The sequence below is a fragment of the Prenolepis imparis genome, unplaced genomic scaffold (assembly GCF_030444845.1).
Source record: "Prenolepis imparis isolate NDT839.2.m4 unplaced genomic scaffold, iyPreImpa1.0 SCAF_11, whole genome shotgun sequence".
NCBI classification, from domain to species: domain Eukaryota; kingdom Metazoa; phylum Arthropoda; class Insecta; order Hymenoptera; family Formicidae; genus Prenolepis; species Prenolepis imparis.
Genome location: NW_028141169.1, coordinates 10,644,265 through 10,663,449, shown reverse-complemented (window position 1 = coordinate 10,663,449; position 19,185 = coordinate 10,644,265). Strand labels below are relative to the sequence as shown.

The 19,185-nt window shown below is 38.5% G+C and overlaps 1 protein-coding gene across 5 annotated transcripts in view; it reads left to right on the top strand.

Annotated features, from left to right (window-relative positions):
• Positions 1–19,185, top strand: part of LOC145943087 (telomerase-binding protein EST1A) — an 87,423-nt gene that overhangs the window by 47,058 nt on the left and 21,180 nt on the right. For all 5 annotated transcript variants that reach the window (XM_083050418.1, XM_083050417.1, XM_083050416.1 and 2 more), the window contains exons 18-23: positions 1,203–1,384; positions 3,119–3,192; positions 8,429–8,547; positions 10,377–10,480; positions 10,699–10,872; positions 11,337–11,543. In XM_083050418.1, the coding sequence (XP_082906544.1) occupies positions 1,203–1,384; positions 3,119–3,192; positions 8,429–8,547; positions 10,377–10,480; positions 10,699–10,872; positions 11,337–11,543 (860 nt within the window). The remainder of the gene's footprint in view (positions 1–1,202; positions 1,385–3,118; positions 3,193–8,428; positions 8,548–10,376; positions 10,481–10,698; positions 10,873–11,336; positions 11,544–19,185) is intronic.

Sequence of the window (19,185 nt, the reverse complement as noted above, 5' to 3'; positions counted from 1 at the left end):
GGAATGAAAATAACCAAGCGCGACATTGTTCTCGTAAAATATTCAGTATAAATATTCAATCAGTGATTCATCTTCAAGAACGATGAAAACCACCATTAAAATATCGGCATACCGATATATCGAATAAATACACGAGATGACAAATCTCCCTTTCTCTCTTTTTTATAAAACATTTTATAAAACAGCGTATTGATAAGTATAATCATATTTTTTTCGAACTTTTATTCTGAGTTTTAATTTTTATAATGATGCCCTATGAATCTAATATTTTTTACATAAATTCTATAATTTCTTTTAAAATAAAATCTTCGAAATCGTACAAGAATATATCACGCTCTGAGAAAATTAAAAGAAATTTTGTAATGAGACAGCAACTTCATGACTCAAGCGAGTACATGAAATTTATCTCCTCCAAAGATCGAAATTACAGAGGATGATATTCACACACAGACTACCCTTCTGTTACCGCAAATTAAACTTCTCTCGTGGATGATATCGCCTGGATTTATCGAGAATATCGTTTCCTTTCGAGGAATCGATTCGTTACACCGGCGGATTCTCTCCAGGAAACGATCTGGAAATGATTCGGAGGAAGCGGAGATAGCGCAGAAGGTCGTGTCGTGACCTTCGCCTTCTCGGAATCCGCCGGGAGCCGCGTCCTGTCACGTAGCTTCGATACGACGCATAATGACAGCCCCGAAGAGAGGAGTATAGCCTCCGATATAGCGAATCCAGTCGCGACGCCGAATAGATTGCGCATCACCGATCATCATCATCATCATCATCATCATCACCACCGAAACGTGATCGCTACCGGCATTAGCTTACGCGTTTTCTCCCCCTCCGATGAACAATCATCAACAATTTGCCGTTCAGATATTGCCGCGTTCTCTCTCTTTTCACCCCACAAGTTGTTGTTCGTAATCAATTGAAATGATGTTCTTCAGCGACAATTTCTGGATAGTATATATCTTGTGAATATGACAGACTTGAGTTTCCTAAGAAATTAATTAAAAAAAATAATGTTTCTTATATTTATGCTAGTCTTTGTGAAGTGATATATTTTATATCATATATTTAAAATATCTTTTCAGGAATAAAAAATAATTGTATCTCTTACGAAATCGTGCATTTTTTTCAGAACTGATCTTATGTATATATGTAAATTTAGCTAACATTTTTGTTAACATTTTTGATTACAGATTCCCAGATGGAGCAGGGCTATAGATCAGAGGTCCAAGAACGGGCGCTTGTAGTATCGCTACAGATGTTTAGCCTGATCTTGGAACGTGGTGTATCTCTGCTGAAAGCTCAGCTAGACAGCGGGCAGGAACCGCGGCTGGTGGTCGGCGAGGATCTGCAAGTGCTTCTACCGGCTATTAAGGTACTTTTCCTCCCTCCCTCTTCTCTACCCCTTTTTCCTCTGTTATCGCCGGTCAATACGTATTGGACGAGGGAAGTCTTAATTGCGTTTCGCGAGGCGAGTCGGCGAGCGTAAGTCAATTTCCTAGTCGAAACGTTTGCTCGATCACGTCCATCGTCCGTGGCTCGCCATTACGGGATAATTAGATCTGGAGCAGTGACGGGCCAATACCTCTCAGTCTTCTCTCTTTGATAGTCACAGTTCAGTATTCTCCAATCTCGGGAGCTCGTGCAAATATGCGTGTGGTCATAAAAAGAGGTTTCATTGTCCGTTTACATCGCCGTTTTATCCGTTTCCGCTTTCCTCCGGGATAATTTATGACGGGCCGCCGGTTGGCTGTCACTGCTGGTCCCTCTGGAAAGGGTATCAACTTAGAAGGCGCCAGGTCTTCTTCACGAGCTCGATCCGATTCTCCGTCTTGACGTTATCGCGGTCTGAAAGTGCTAAATTCCCCGTCGAAGAATTTATGAATGTCGCGAGAGTTTCGCGCTCACGCAAGATCTGTCTGTTGGTGGTCGATGTGTCGGATCTAGACTCCGATTCGATCGTATCGCGACCTATTACATAACCCAGCGCGTTCGCAATTAATCTGTCGCGTGTAAACTGCATCGAGTCTCTTTACGATCAGAAATCGATATCTTGGAGTTACCGATTTTCGCTCAGAATTAATCCTTACAAAAGATCGATCGTGTAAAACAATCGTTATTTAGCTGTACAAAGTTGACAAAAAATAAAGTTAACAACTAGAAAATAATTGAGGATTTTATTAAAAAATATTTAATCATTCTTTTATTAATTTAATTAAATTTTTGAATTATAAATAATGAATGGCGCTGGCCAGATTTAAAAGTTTCACGGTTTTTAATAAATATTTCACTGACATATTGTGTGAAATTTGCGCGATTGCATTACATAGTTACTATGTGGTCTCGACTGACGAGAAAGAGCTGTAAAGAAAAAGAAAGGAAACAATGATTACTATCGGAATGCGAGCTGATACAAGGAATAATAGCCAGACTCGCGCATACGACTGAGGGGTGAGACCATTAATATTGCCGATAAAGTAGACGCGATACAAGGCCGTTGGAATACGTTTCATTTTATGAGGATAGATGGACGGTGCTTAATGAAAAAGGCGGCCCGCGGTCTATAAATAGCCAAGTACTTTCGCGGCTTCTCCGACAATTGAATATTTGAATAAAACTGTAAATGACAAATAAAAATCTCATAAAATGCTATTATTTTCTGAAATAACACGTTTTTAAGAGAGAAAATTCTCAAAATATCTTCCATTCAAAATAATAAAAAATTTCTCAAAGAAATTAAGAGAAAATTTTAATTATTTTGAATCGAATTTTATTTTAAAGTTTTCCTTTATATTATTTTATTAATATAGACACATATAAAATTGCTTTAAATATTTTATAAAGAGTTTCAGCTTTTCACAATATTATTCTTCACGACGCAAGAGTCTTTTCTATTAAATAATAATTTTTAAAAAATACTCTGGCGTATTATTTAATGTCCTCATTATTTCTCACATTTAAATGTCGGGAAAGTCAAATTAAAACACCAATGTTGGTGCGCAAATTTTTTTTTTTATTACAATTAATAAATATTTTAATTTGTATTATTCACGTATATTTCTCTCTGCTTTGCATTAATTTTTTAATCTTTTCATGTTTGTTTTTGCAGATCTGGTGCGACTGGATGCTCTGCCATAGCACTGTTTGGAATCCTCCGCCATCCTGCACGGATTACAGAGTCGGGTAAGTTTCCTAATTTTAAACTCAATCGACGAAATGAGATCAGCGCGATCCTCAGACATAGTAGTTCTCGGCTTGGCATTTAATCCCTTTATATTGTTTTGCGACGTGCGAAGCAAGTTTCGTCCGCTTTACGGAATGTCTTCCGTCGCGGATTAATTACAACTTCGTTAACCGCGAAGTCCTAACGGTTAGAATGAAATTTTACGCTTAAGTGAAAACGTATATCGTAGCTTGTTGCAGTGTAGGAATGCGCGATATATCTCCAACTTTTTGATCCTGCGGTTTTGTGGTGACTTGTTCTGTCTGAATTGCAATCATGCGCGACTTTCAGTCGTGCTAGCGCGATATCTATGTTGTGTAAAAAAAATGTGCATTTATTGAAAACGCAAACTTGATCATCGAGATGACCGATCGCAACTGGATATACGCGTAATATAAGATACAATTTGAACACGTAATTTTTGACTCGAGTAGAGTATGGTATTAAAACAGTTTTTATAATATTTAAATACAAGTTTGAGTGGTGTGGCTAAAAGAAAGTAATAGCAGAATGAAAATTAATCGATTTTTTTGGTTGCCCTTACTTTGGTATATCGATAAACAATGTAGACTCGGAAATCAATCATTTTCGTATATCCTTCAAAGTTTTTTTTTGCTCGAAAGAGTCTTATACGAAGGAGGATATTAATTCGAAAATAATTATTATTCGATCGTCTTCAGCCTCGGGGTTTTAGCTGTCCTTAAGGACAACACGAGTGAAGCGCAAGGCACTTAGCGTGTAACGCAATCACGCTCCATGTGTGACGTGTGGCCTTGAGATAACTAAGATTCTGGGAGCAAGGGATCATTAGTGCGCGAGATGCTACGAATCGTATCGTGACCTAATCACATTTGGCTATCATATCGAAATAAATTATAATCAGACTCATTTAAATACGCCCGAGGCAGCTCTCAAATATTTTTCGTCTCTTCGTGTATGGGCTGTGCTAGACTTTGGACTCGAACGAACGCTACTGGTTTTTTTTTTTTTTTTTTTTTTACGGGAATCGGGAATACAGAATGACAAATCAGCGACAGAAAGGAGTGAGAGCACATACAAAAATTCCCGCATACGTTCCATTCGATCGGCCGTGCCTCTGCTTAATAGACGCGAGCCTGTTCTAGCGAGAGAGTCGATATTTCACCAGGGGCGAGAGAGGACAGGGAGGTGATGGAAGCGAGCGTGGCGTAGGTCACGGTCAACCGCTGCATCGTATCGAGGCTCAATCTCTCGCGCGTCGCGCGCCAAGCACAGGTTCTCGCAGCGCTATTTCTACCACGCTTCTATCTTGCTTCGTCGCGAATGCATAAGTTACTGTCCCGCTTTCGTTATTATTACTACTGCATCGGTTTTAATTTCAATTTGCGCGAATCGGTGCATTATGTGGGTCACGCGCGAGAGAGAGAGACGCTGGTCCCGCTTTTGTCAAACGGATTAATCCTTCGAGAGAAATAGAGAGATTTGTTAGGATAGCTTTCGCCAACTCGCGCGCTGCATTCGGCTTCGTCGCAGCTGCGCATAGCAACTATTAATTCAGGTTGACACTTGAGGTGTCTTGAATTATGGCTGTTGTATCGGACTATTAATTTTCCTCGCGCGGTGATGCCTCGGCGAATCGTAGTTAGGTGCACGCGGTGTGAGAAATTCGCGGGTAAAGACGTCGTGACATTCCGAGTGGCGCGACACGTGTTCGTGATTGTAACGTTTCGTAATTCGCGTTTCTAATTCATAATTCTTGCGCGGAAACCGCCGCCGCAACTTGCCCGATTAATTTTCGGGAAAGAGGAAGAAGGATAGATCGGAAATCGTTGTCAAGTATTCCTCACACATTTGTATATTTTTTAAAATAGAAAGAATTGATAAAAAGTGACAGAAGAATTGATAGAAGTTTATTTAGGAAGTTACACGAATTATCGGATTATACGAAGATATATAGTGAATAGATTCGAACAATTTTATATATTTATAATGAAAGTGATAATTATTGCCTTTGCTTAAACTTTTTAAATTTTGAATTTTTGTTAATCTGTTATCTACACGATATTGGATATGTTGTCAAATAAGTATCTTGAATCAATCTGAAACAAATTTATAATAATTTATATATTAAATAATATATATGACGTAATAATATAATAATATAATATATATTAATCATGAATTCAATAATGATCTGGGACAGTTTTTTTAAAGATCACTCATGGATTCTAAGATGTTAAAATCAGGAAACTTTTTGAATACAGCAAGATGTGTTTATTAACTCAATTTTATTCGATGATTTTCTACTTGCTTGAATTTATAATGAATTCTAATTTGAGTTTTACTCTTTCTTTCGCGCAAACTCGTCGGATCCCCGAATTCTCAGTGCAATTTAACGGCATGCCCTGCGCTGAGTCATGCTGTTAAATAAGGAACCTAAGAGCATACGGGGAAATCCCGATTCGGTGTCCTATGGTGTTCGAGGGTCGCAAGGACCAGGGTTTCACAAAGAGATCGGGTTGGCGCGTCTCGAATTGATCATCCGCGAGCGTGAGCGAATACTTTTTGGCGCGCACTTCGTGCAGGAAGAAGGCAACGAGAAAAAAAAAAAAAAGGAAAAAGAGAGAGCGCACGCCGTTCATCTTATCGACGCACGGCGCGTCGTCGCTTCTCTCGGCGCGAGTTTCGCTAATGAGATAAAATAAAAGAAAAATAAGAGCGTAGAGAAAAGAGCGCGAGAGTCACGCTTGTCCGACTGATGCAATCTACCGTCCATTAAACGAGCCTCAAGGCTTCCTCCCTCCGTTTCTATCTGTCTTTCTCTATTTTTCTCTCGCAACGCGTCGCGTTCTCCAAGACGTGCGCTTTAACCATCCGGCTACCATCCGGCTGCGATAGGTTAATTATTGTTGCTTGTTAGCGATTAACAATTACGTGAGTCAAGCGTTTCCTTGGCAAGGACGTGCCACGTAGCGCGGCCGATTCTCTCTCAATCTTGATCGCCGTTGCTTAGAAACGACGATCCTCGCCGATGCCGGACGTGAATTCCGCGATCCGAGTCTCGTAGCGAACGCGATTAACCAATGACCTTTAACGACGCCGACCGATTAATCGCGCTGGAAATCACGCGCACTCCGTCGCGAAATTAAGCGATTGATTAAGAAGTAAAGTCTCTCTCCTCTCTATCGCATGATTTTCTCTCGCACATTATCATTGGAATCCATAATTCCTGCACAATAAAGTTTGTATCTAAAAATTTATAGTCTTTCGACGTCTGTCTTTTCATGCGAGCTGATAACAATCAGTTGATAACTGTCAAAAAATATTAATCGAGTTTAAAGTACTATAACATTTATTTAAAATATATTATTTTAAAATTTTTATTACATACTATTATTTTAAAATTTAATTAACAAATTAACGTTTTAATCAGCTAAATAATATGTTTTAAATAATATGTCATAATTCTTTAAACTCTATTAAAATTTTTGACAGTTATCAGCTGATTTCTGTCAAAAAATATTAATCGCAGATAAGAGTATTATAACATAATATTTACAACATATTACTATTTTAATTTTTATAACCTATTATTATTTTAAAATTTAATTAGCAAATTAACACTTTATTAATATTTTTTGACAGAAATCAGCTGATTAAAGGAGTTAATTTGCTAATTAATTTTTAAAATAATATGTTATAATATAATAATCTAAATGAGTATGAAATAGTAAATGAAAGTGACAGTAAAATTAACACTAATAAAAAAAATAATATTTGAGAAAGAGTAGGCGATTAAAATTTTAAATGTGCATATATTGTACGGAACTCATGCATTACTAGCGTTCGCAATTGGAGAGTAGAAGCAGGGGGTCCCGTCGCCCTTCGAGGGCGACTGCCCTTGCTTGGACGAACGATCTTGAAGTCACCGTATAGTAGTGTGAGAATTAATTGAGCGGGCGACTTGGGCTTTACAGTAATACGGAAGTGGTGAATGGAAACGCATATGTTCAGCCGTAGATAGATCATTAATAACGTCGGCGGAACGAGCCGCCGCCGGTCGTTTCGCGTACGCGAAGTACATTAAACGCGTATAAATTCGTGATCTATTATTATGATCCGCGCATTACGCGGCTCTCCCTCGCCGCAATAATTTCCAATACATAATTCTCGACGTTGATAATAAATAGTCGCGCGGGGGATTTATCATATTCGCGCGAGCACGGGAACGTTTCCTCGTCTCTTTCGCGAAACGATCCGTATATAAATTTTATTAGCCGTATCCCCCGGATTTATGTATCTCGTCGAAATATCGCGAATAAGGCGTGCGAAAATTCGTGAACGCGCGTTCACGCCGCGCATCGTGATCGCTCTTGGAAACCGCAAGATATTCTCCTCCGGGATATCTCATCGGTGCACCTTCGTGCATCAAGACTGTATTTTCGGCAAACAGAATTTCATTCTGTGAGAAAGGGGAAAGGGAGATTCTTGGTCACGTCGCGGTAATCGTCGTACCTTGCGGCGAGAATATTTCATCGCGTGACGAATGGTCCAGAGACCGAAAATATTTATCTCGTGTGTCAGTGCCAGTAGCGACGAAAATCAAGTAGCAAATTACTCGGTTTAATTTCTTTTTTTTTTTTTTTTTTCATAAGCAAATGTTTGAGCAAGTGTTGTTTACACAGCCGGCAAGCCTCGCAAGCATTTTCGGGGCATTTACGCCGTCACTCATACAAAAACAATAATTAGGAATCTGAAATCCGTAGAAAATTACGAGTCCCGAATATTACCGAGAGGTATAAAGGTGGAGGAGAAGAAGAGGAGGTCGTCGGCCTCTTATGGCGCCATGGTGGCGTCAAATAATGTTAGGAAGAATTCTCGGTAAAAAATATACTTTAGGAAATTAAGTATTACCATCTCAAAGCGGCGCGAATCACAAATCACAGTTCGACGGCTCAATAATCCCTCCTCGAAGTGGGACCGATTTAATCGCGCAGAAAATAAATTCGACATTTGACCTCGATATATTGTCGAGAATTTTTTCTTCCTCTAGATTATATATTAGAGAGAGTTTTTGCCAAATCATTGGGGATCTTTATCGTGACGCGGACGGAGCCGTGGGCGATTCTCTCTCAGACTACCGACTCCCATTCCGGATGCATGTTATCGTGAAATTTAGAGAGGATTTTTAACTCGAGCCTCTCTCGTTTGTTACAGACCTCCGGGAGACGCGTGGAGCAGACTGGCAACGATGGTGAATCTTCTAGAAAAATTAAATTACACCAGGACGACCTTGATCCAGGGCAAGGATACCGAGGATCGCGAGGAGGCCAAAGGTATGTCGCATAAGTTAATATAGTCTCTCTCTTGCGCACGACAAACAATTTCTGCATCGATTATTTTATCTAAAAATATAAAAGCCACAAGTACAAAAAATCGCCAGACTTGAAAAATTAATAAAATTGCGGATATATTTGATCTTCGTATTTCAATAATTAATAGAAACTCGCGAAACCGACACGTGAAATCGTTAACATCGAATTCGTTCGAGATCATTCGCGATCTGTGAGAACAATTAAATTTCCGAGTACTTGAATAAAACATTAATCACGTATCGGAAGAGGTGAACGAGAACAGGCGAGGTAAACGAGGTATCTCCGATCTGGAGATGCGAGAGCGATTCTTTCGCATCAGGCACCGACCTGGACCAGGCTTAATCGAAAAAGCCGCGAGTTTCTCGAAGAGAGCCGGCCAAGTCGGTGACCGGTCTGTTGACCCTTAGCTAGGTAGCTGGCGCGACGGTTGCGTAACGGTGAATACGTTCGACATGACCACTGCAGTGCCATTCTCTTGCGGCCGTTTACTAGCGTGTGGCCAATGGTCTTTCAGCATGCGTGCGAGCCACATCGCCACTATACGTTTGCCCGTCGCGCTTACGTTATGAATACACAAATTGCATTGCCCCGAAGCTCATTCACGTGTAGATCTCGCCGACGACGTCTTCCGTCGATTTTTCCCTATACGCATCTGGCACGCATCGATGTATCTGACCAAATGGTACCGTTAAGCTTTTCAGGTCGCGGATAGTTTTGCGCGGGATCAGTTATCGCTCGGAAGCAACAATGTACAAATATACTATTAGCCCCCTCGATCGGTTTTAATTCGAGAAAAATTGTAATATTATGTCACGACGGTTCTGAGGTTTTTCGAAACAAGGAGATGTAGTAGCTACGTCATCGATTGATTCTTATATCCATTCTTGAAGTAGAAATAATTATTGTCGGGGGTAGAATTGAAGCGACCCCGGGGAAACAGCTGATGACCGCGAATGCGTACGATTTTCGCGACGAATTTTCCTATTTCTGTATCTCAAATCAGTTGCTATGTTCATAAATCGCTCGCGATCGCGAGTTCGGTCTCGAACTGGGTCTTCCAACGGTCGGTCGCCTGGAAACGAGCGTTCCAGTTTCGCGGCGCGTCCTTGCTCACGGTATACTTACCTCTAAACCGAGTATGTATGTATTGGACGTCAAGTGCGCGCGTTGCTCATAGTGAATATCACACGGTGAGGTAGGGCTGATCACGCTGGTTGACTAGAATTTATAAGTTTGTCAACTCTACAATCTCGCGATCGTAATCTCTTTCGCACTTAATGTAGCTAATGTCTGTCCCGAAGTCATCAGAGATGAAAAATGTGACACACTTTCTTTGTTATTAATTATCTAAATTTAAATAATTTCTTTCATATTATATTTTGACATATCTCGAAACGTCAAAAAGTGTTCTTATTTAAAAGAAAGATTGAAATTTTATAAATAATAAATATTTGTACATTTTAATATTTTCACATATATATATGCAAAATTTTCGAAAACTTTTTTTTCATTTTACATCGCCGAATAATTATTGCATTATCAGAATTTAATGCCGGATGCGAAAGGCGATGGGTTGCTAGAATCCGATCGCATTTTACCGATTCTAAGAAGCGTTGCATAAACATCTGAGCTCCTTTTGCGATACGTGATATGGATCTTTGCGGATAAATTCAGGGTCAATTCTTTGCATGCCTCTGCAAAAGTATCCGATTTGGCACAATCTCAGAATTTCATACGAGGATTTTATCGTACATAGGTTGCATCGAATTTTTTTTTGCGTTTGCTTTTAGACCTGGAGCTTGTGAAATTACCGGAAGATATCACGTTGGCAGGCTTCACGCCGCTCATGTTGAATCCGCAAGATCCTTGCTACGTGGAGAAAACGGAAGACATGGTAGGTCACACTACGTTATGTAAAATGGGTGATTTTATTGCTGATAATAAATTTGAAAATATAGAATATTATTTTTTCTACTTGGATTTGTAAAAAGAAACGCAATATGTTTCGCAATAAAAAAATTTCAAAGTTCGGAATAGAATTTTAGTATATCAGTGTCACCGAAGGAGTATCTCCGCGTTTTGTCATTGGGAAAATTCGCGATGTGTTTTCAGGAAGTGGCTCAGGTGTGTCTGAGGATAAGCAAGATTCTCTTCTTCGGTCAAGTGTTCTTGTGCGGCTTGGAGACACCGGTGCTGAAACTGCAAAAGAGCGAGACCGGCGTCAGCGAATACGTTTCCGTGGTCGAGGCCTCGAGCACGAGTTTGCCGAGTTCGCCGCCGACACAGGTATGTTGCTAACTGTCATAAATCTTTAGCTTCCCACAGAAAATGTGCTGCATAGAGCCCCGCTGATTCCGGATTCCGGATTTTCCGGACTCGAAATGGTAGATGAAAGAAACGCGGAGAGTTTATCTTAACATTATCTTCAATTTTTCTTGATATAGTATCTAACAATAATAAAAATGAAAACAAAAAATTATATATTATTGAACAATTTTTTAAATAATTTAAATAACTTAAATTAATTAAATTACTTGAATAAAAAAGTTACGAAAAAATAATGATTAAAAAAAATAAAAAAAAGTAAATTAATTAAATTAAATAATAGCAAAAGTAATTACGAAAGTACCTCGTAATTACGTCGAAGCGAAATTATTAGATCGAGACTTACCTCTTCGGAATTTCTATTCCGTTAAATCCGATCGCTGCCACGGTTCATTATCCCAGGAACGGAATTAATTCACTTCCAGAGCGACTCGGAGCTTATGGTGGAGAGTTACAGCGAGGGAGAGGAGGAGCCGATTTCCACGTTGAGAAGAAGATTACCCTCGTGCGGCAATGTGCCCGACGATACAACGGCTCCCGTGGCGGCTGTCGAGATAAGGTCGCTGATCGAGAGGAAGGAAGAACTGGAGAGGCGGCAGCGGAAACAAGATCGGCATCGACAGCGAGTACAGGTGAGTACGAGAAATATCTTACGATACTCTTTGCGTAGCTGGAGATGATGCATCGATTCGTCGACGTGATAAAACGGCGTCGCAATTAAGCGCTACTTTATTACGCATTATTACGTCGAAATTGCCTGGATTAAAATCATTTGACAATTATTATTGTCACTGTAAAACGATAAGCGATCATAGAAATTTCTATTTTTATTTTAACAATGGTGTCGTAATCGTCTCGATTATCGCTATTCAATTCTTGCTTAACCAAACATTATGCACACAGAGTGTATGATGAGATATGATAATCGTTGATGATATATAATATTAGAAAAACTAATATTAAAAAAATATTTTTAAAAAATTTTATCGACTCTATTATAATCTCTATACTCTCTAACATATTTTTGCGAAGATTGAAATATTTATTATAAGCGACCGATTAAATAATTTATTTATGCGAATTATTATTTTAAACGAACGCGAATAAAATAATAAAATAGGTAATTAAAAAAAAAACACGCGAATAAAATAAACTTTATAATTCATTTACGTGGCCCTTCGAGACATATATGTTACAAACAGCATTTGGGAATTTAAGGATTAATTTTACCTTTTCTAAATTTATCTCACATTGACAAAGACATTCAGCGTCCACGGATATCACTAAATAATTATTTACCGCGATATTAGTCTAACCATCATCTGTATGCTTTTCTCCTCACTGTCCACCTTTGACCTGTCTCCTCGTCTCGAAAAGGCCGACAAAGTACCAGTGAAACATATTCATTGCGGCTAAGTCGAACTAAATCAAGAGATTACAACGCTCGCGTTTGCTTCCTCGCGAAAGAAAGAGGCTGCACCTCTTTCCTTCTTCTCTTCTTTCTCTTTTTCCTCTTCTTCTAATTTTTTTTTTTTTCGCATTCCTCTATCCCCTGTCACACCACCCTTCTCTGCCTCTCTACCATCCTTTTATTTCGAATCGCGCGATCCTCTCTCACCGCAGACTTTCGCATAGCACGCAAGCCCGCCGTTTTTATTTACGGCATCGAAACTCCTCTTTTTTGCATATTTATTATCTTACCCCAGCTTGGGGCCGGATTTTGTGCATACTATGTGGTCGGCCGCGTACTCTCTCTTCTTTTCTCGGAGCGATATCTTTCTTCTCGAAGAAAAAAAGGAGGAATACGAGGGAAAGGAGTAGGCTGGCCAGAGATCCTGTACACGCGCGATTGTTCTGTTCTTCAGCGCGATTTTTTAGCCTGAATATAAGCTTCAGTTTTGAAGGTGTATACGAGTACAGATATATATATTTAAATTAAGTTAACAAAGACAGACAAATTAATAAAAAATATGCGATAAAAATTTTGGAAATTAATCAGAAGTAAATAGACTCACGTAACTTTACGTAATGATCTATGGTCTATGTTTGATCTATATGATAAATCATGGAGATTTCTTTCTTGAGAAAAGGTAAGATTATCGAGCTTTTCTATCATGTTATCTGAAAAATCGGTATAAATTTCTCGTCGTTTCTTGAATTGTTCGACCGACGGCTTTTATCGGGGAACGAAACTGGAGGCGGAATACGGAGCCCCGTAGCTCTCGATCGTAGAATTGTTTCGAGGATAAAGTTCAGCAGAAGACCAGTGTGACCTCGCCGAAATAAATAACAGCGATATCGTAACCGTCGCGTCGGTAGTTTGTTCGATAGTCCCATGAAGTTTTATCGCAGGTCGTCTTTCTCGCGGATACTCTGCTTTTTTTTTATTCGGACCTTTCCACATTCGATCGGCTTTTTCTTTTGCAAGGCCCGTTAAATTTGTATTGGCACTTTATACCCGGCAAATCTCACAATCAGTCTTTTTTTCCTTGGTATTTGTTTTCTCGATACAAGATTTTAACACTCGCGAAAACTAATCGAATATTCATCGTAAAATGTAGTTTTTATTTTAAACTTATATTTCGTATTATTGTATCAAATATTATAGCTCATTTATTCATTTATTATATATGTATTAATATATTTATTATTTATTTATTTATTATATATTTTAATATTCGATATTCGCAAACGAGACTATATGAAGATAAAACATTGTATAGTTCCAATGGTATAAATTTTCGAGACGTTAACTATTATTTAAATAATCTTTCATTATTGACACGTGTCTCTTTAGGAGAGCACGGTGTTTCTCACGAAAATTTAGGGTAAAGTTTCTCACTTTTAACGTCATCGGAATACTATGTCGCGTTAAAATCAACCACGATAGCGTCTGAAATCCGCGGGTTAGTTTTGACGCCTGAATGAACCTGGTTCGGAATCTAGAACAATCTTGTTGCACGCGTGTAACACCTTGAAACCAGTTTTTCCGCAGACAACGGTGAATCTAAATTATGCCACTCGAGTCGAGTGAATTACGTTTTGCACACATCCCGCAAGCTTTGAATTACCTTAACGCAAATTAATTCGCGCAAGTAACTTAATTGGCCGACGAAATTTCACGTACAGCACACTGTTGAATATTGCGACCGGTTAAATCATAAACTCCAAACCGGATTGATTATACGTTAGTCGCTCGTTTTTCAAGCGGGGATAATTTTTTAATTTTACCGTATTTTAGGATTTAAATAATTTGGCCGAGTGTGTTATTTCGAGACAAAAGAGAGAGAAAGAGAGGCAGATACCGTTTTTCATCTCCATAATTCCGGTGGGCGAGAACTCGCGAATAACTCGTGAAATGTAAACTGTTCTTTTTTCGAGAGAGATTAATTAATTAATTAACGTATTGCCTAACATTGCGGTGATTTTATTACGCAACGTCAAAATCAATAACTGTAAATCGGTTACGTGAAAAATTACATTCATTGCTCTTCGACCAAAAAATTCGAGATAGTATATTATTATCTACGTAGGCACATGTAGATATATGGATTGTTCATATAACTAAAAAAATTCCATAATTAATATTCTTACTTAAATACGAAGGATATAAAATTCAGGAAACATGTAATGTGTATACATGTTTTTTGTCTTCATCTAATTCTTTTTAGATCTTCACATTGCCCCTAATTGCCCAATAGCTCCACATAAATGATGGATTTTATTAATTCTCATTAGGAGAGATTTTATCGCGTGATGAAATCTTTATTTTTAACTTCGTCGATCGTTTCACGCTCGGCATGTGCCGAACGAGAGCGCGGCTTGAAAGTCGCGTGTTTTGCAAATAGCCACGTTACACGGGATGACTTTTTGCGGAGATTTTTTGCCCGTGTCAGCCGAACAATCAAATTCACATTTCGCTCGTTGCTCGTCATATATGCTTATTGCATCCTCCCGGCGAAGAAGCTGTAAACCCCCATCGTCGGTCACGTCGATTAAAACGATATTCCTTTCTTGTTGCTATATACGAAAAAAAAGATAATTTACGAATAAAAAAAAGCGAAGACACGTCGGATTGGTCCAATCGCGGTCTAATTGTTACGTTCGGCGATATAAACGGCACATTATCGCGACGCGAGCGAATTGCGTCAGAGAACCGGAATGTACATACATACATCGCTAACTGTAACCAATTAATCCTTCATTTGCATCGCCCGTGGTCTTCGATAATATTTCCTTTTTGTGCACGACGGTGGTCCGTCATGCTTGGTCGATGAACCATGCACGATTTACGGATTTACGATAACATCGTAATGCGTCTTAACCACTTATTCTTTCGGTGTACGAAGGATATCTAGATAGTAGATTATTAAATCTACCTCTACCTCCTTCTCTCGCTTTTGCCGAATTTTTATTTCTCACAAAAGAGATTCACATTTTTTTTCTACGAGTCATTCTCAATAGTCGCTTCGTCGATCTTTCGAAAGAGCTTTCAGGGGTTCTAAATGTTTACAATAATTGCTCAAGCGCGATAGGGCAATATTTCATTCATCATACCTGCTCTTTTAGAAAAAAAAAAAAAAAAAAAAAAAAGAATTTGTTAGTCCAGTCTCTCTTGAAACATAAATAGATTCTCCTTTTAACGCCATGAGATTAAAATCGGGACGTCAGCGAGAACTCGTTTGTCGAAAAAAATGGAAAGGAGATACGACATATTAATACGCATTTTACACGCTGCTTGAGATATGAAATGGGTTAGCTCTACACATAACAAGCATTCGCTACGCCTGTGTCCCGCTGTTGAAATATCGAACAGGTTTGCCTCTCGTTGCGGTCGAACGACGAGGAGATGACCGGGCGCGATCTATGGGAAAAAGAATGGAAAGAGCGGCGAGCCGATTGCAAGGGCCGGGCTAACGGTAACGCACACCGAGGATGTTGCAAAAAACGATTCATTTCCTCGAGACATTTTTTTAGCCGCGTACATTGGCTCTACGTGCCTACTCTAGACTGCCTGCGCCTTAATTTCCATCTCAGGATTGCTATAATATTGAAACGCCTTTCAAAAAAGAAAAGCAACATAGACAATACACGGCGTAATATTAAAAGAAATTAAAGCCGCGATTAGAAAAATAAAAAAAATATTACGATACATACACATCTAGATGAGGAAAAAATTGTTAAATAAATACCTAAATATATTTGCATTATACATAGCAATATTTTTCTTTTCCTCGTTTCTCTAATAAATAAATTAGCATGACGGTTTAATAATAGTTTACTTGATTGAAAGTTTACCTTATATGCCGGAACGTGACTTTCGCACGTGCGTTTGAAGTACTCTCAAGGCGAAACTGTGATGAAATAATCGCTTACGTACCCCATTCTGAAGTGTGCTATTAATTTATTACGATCCCTCGCGTTCTTACACGTCAATACCTTGCGAGTCTTTCGTTCAGAGCGTGTACTCGCGGATCTCGGGGTATCTAAACTGGCTCCACGAGAGGCTGAAAACGGCTCCAACGACCTCTTAACACGCCATTCGCTTCTCTATATGCGAGGCTTCTATTTAAAGGTTTATTACGCCAATTAAATCCGCTTCATATACGGAGAGCTCTCTTTCTCTCTTTTTCTCTAGATGCTCACCGCGGATGCGAAGGTTATCCTGGAATCTTCATCCTGCCGTTTCTCCTGCGCGCACTTCAGCGTTCCTTTCCTCTCTTCCCATATTTCTGTTATTAGATCGCGAACATTCATAAAGTTATGAGCAGTGGTGTCTTCTAGTATGGATGAACGACCGAGGTCTTGAACCCTATAGACAGTCGTAATCTCATCGTGAATGATGTGAGGACATTTCGCTCTTTTTACTGTCTTTTCTCGCTATTATATTATTTTGTTATTAAAGTAAATTAATATTAAATCATTAAATATAGTTAATTAGGTTAATTTTGTTAGAAAAAAAATGTGAGAGTAGAAAAGACTAAACAGAATATTTCTTTGGAGAATAATGAAAAAAATTTCCGAATATATAAAATTAAAATTTCGCGAAAATATTAAAATTAATTGTCGACGAGAATTAATTAGCACTTATAATAAATGAAATTAAAGAACAACGCTGGAGATTATCTTTGAAGAAGAAAGAAATGTTTTCGCTCGATTAAATTACAATTTTGATTTAGAGATTAAAAAATCGGGATTAAAGACAGTATGTCGATAAAATAATTGTTGCGAAAAAAATTGAAATTGCCAGAGATAACTTAAAGAGAGCGTGTGGAATCCGAGCTACATCTTCTTGTTTGAACTTCTCTTTATTGCGTGGCCCTTCATTACTTTCTGAAGATCCTACGCGTTTTGCGCATATCTAAAATTTGCCTCTGGTGATGAACGCGAAGAAGAAGGTTGAAAAGAGCGTTTCAACTCGCGTATCTTAAAAAGAAGAAAAAAACAAGACGATCTCTCTTACCCTCACGACGTTAAGTCTCCCTAACGGATGGGAGAGGCGGATCCTCTCGGTTTCGCCTTGGCGGTTTCCTTTTATTCGTCCTGCGATCCGACAAATGTTTGCGCAGTTTCTGCCTCGACGAGGAAACGTGCATTAGCGTGTACCTAAACGGGCTCTAATTTACGTACCGTAATTAAGATCACTGCCGGGCCTCGCGTATGCAAAATTTTCATTTACCCTTCCGTGCGGAGCACGTCATCGCGTTTTTTTGCGTTCTTGCGTGCGCGATTAAATCTCGTATACAAATTAATAGCCCGATGCTCTCTCTTTCTCCGTCTTTCTCTCGATCTACGAACGAGCGAAAATTGCGACTGAAGAGATAATTTCTTCGGATTTCTACTTCCATTTACTCGTAAACTGCTCAAATTATGCGACCGCATAAAATTTTACCCTTTGCGAGAATGTACATTTAATTTCAAGTATTTATTTCTCTGATTGTTTCTATCATCGTTTCGTATCAATAATTTAGCTACGTTAGAGGATATTAAAAAATCCTGTATTTGTGATTTTATATAAATACCTAAAGTCTATATTTTTTTATATACTCAAGTGTGTTAAATCACAAGATAGAAATGTTTAAAATTGTGATAAACATCAACGATTGTCCTTTTTATATTTCTTATTATTTCCGTGGCATTCATAGTTTTATCTTTAGATTTACATTCACTTGTTGTTCTTTTTGAGTTTATAATTTATTGTATTTCCGTCGTTGAAAGTAAACGGTCCAGCCAAGGTTAACATGTCTCTATCATTGTTGTAGATAATAATTAAAATGAAATAATGTTCTATTCCTCTAGCACACAATTAATATCTTCTATCCTGTTTACGCAACAATTACACTTATATTTCATAAAGCTTATCTACCTTTTATCACATCTTTACATAAAATGTTACGAAGAGATCTTAATTCTTGTATATTATATATTGAATTTGACGAAAGAGTATTTCGCGAGAAATGAAAGGACACTTGTGTTTGAAATTAATTACTTTTCTATGAAAGAATTAATTGTCGTATTTCTCTTACGATACTATAAGTGTTCTTGGGATTAATACTGATACACGTAGATATGATGTAACTTTAGAAATCGATGCTTGAGGTTGTAGCGAATAAAAAAAGTGCATATATGCACATATTTTTTTTACGATGCTCGGTGCATTAAAATATTTTACATAGATAGAAAAAAGGACATTCACTCTTAGTTATCAGTTGCGAATAATCTGCACGAAACGAAAAGTAAACGGTAATGACCGCGAGATGATGACCCGCACGCGTCTTTCTTTCTCTCTCGCAGAGATAATATTTTATTCGTCACACGACGTCCCTTCGGAAATCCTTTCGCGACAAATGGTCGATAAAAAGTGCAATTAAACCGAAATGCAATTATGGGCGTGTGTGTCTGCTACCGAGAGTTAGGAAAGAGGGACAGACACACAAAGACGATGAAGACAGAGAGAGAGAAGGCGTCGCCTGAGAGCTCTCTAATAGCTAATTACTCTGGAGTAATTACCTTCTGTTAACGCTATTCTCTCCGAGCGGTTTCTATAGGCGGTTATCATAACTCGACTTTGCGCGACGTCCCTGGAGAGATTCATTCGTTGTAGCTGTTGTTTCGAGACGAAATTCGCATCGACAAAGAATCCCCATCATTGCCTCGAGATCGCTATTGAATTAATAAATTTTTTTTGCAAGGTAGATGATCGGGTCAATTCAATTTTTGATTATTTTCAGGGATGAATCTAACTTTTATTTTAACTCTATCGAGACTACGATA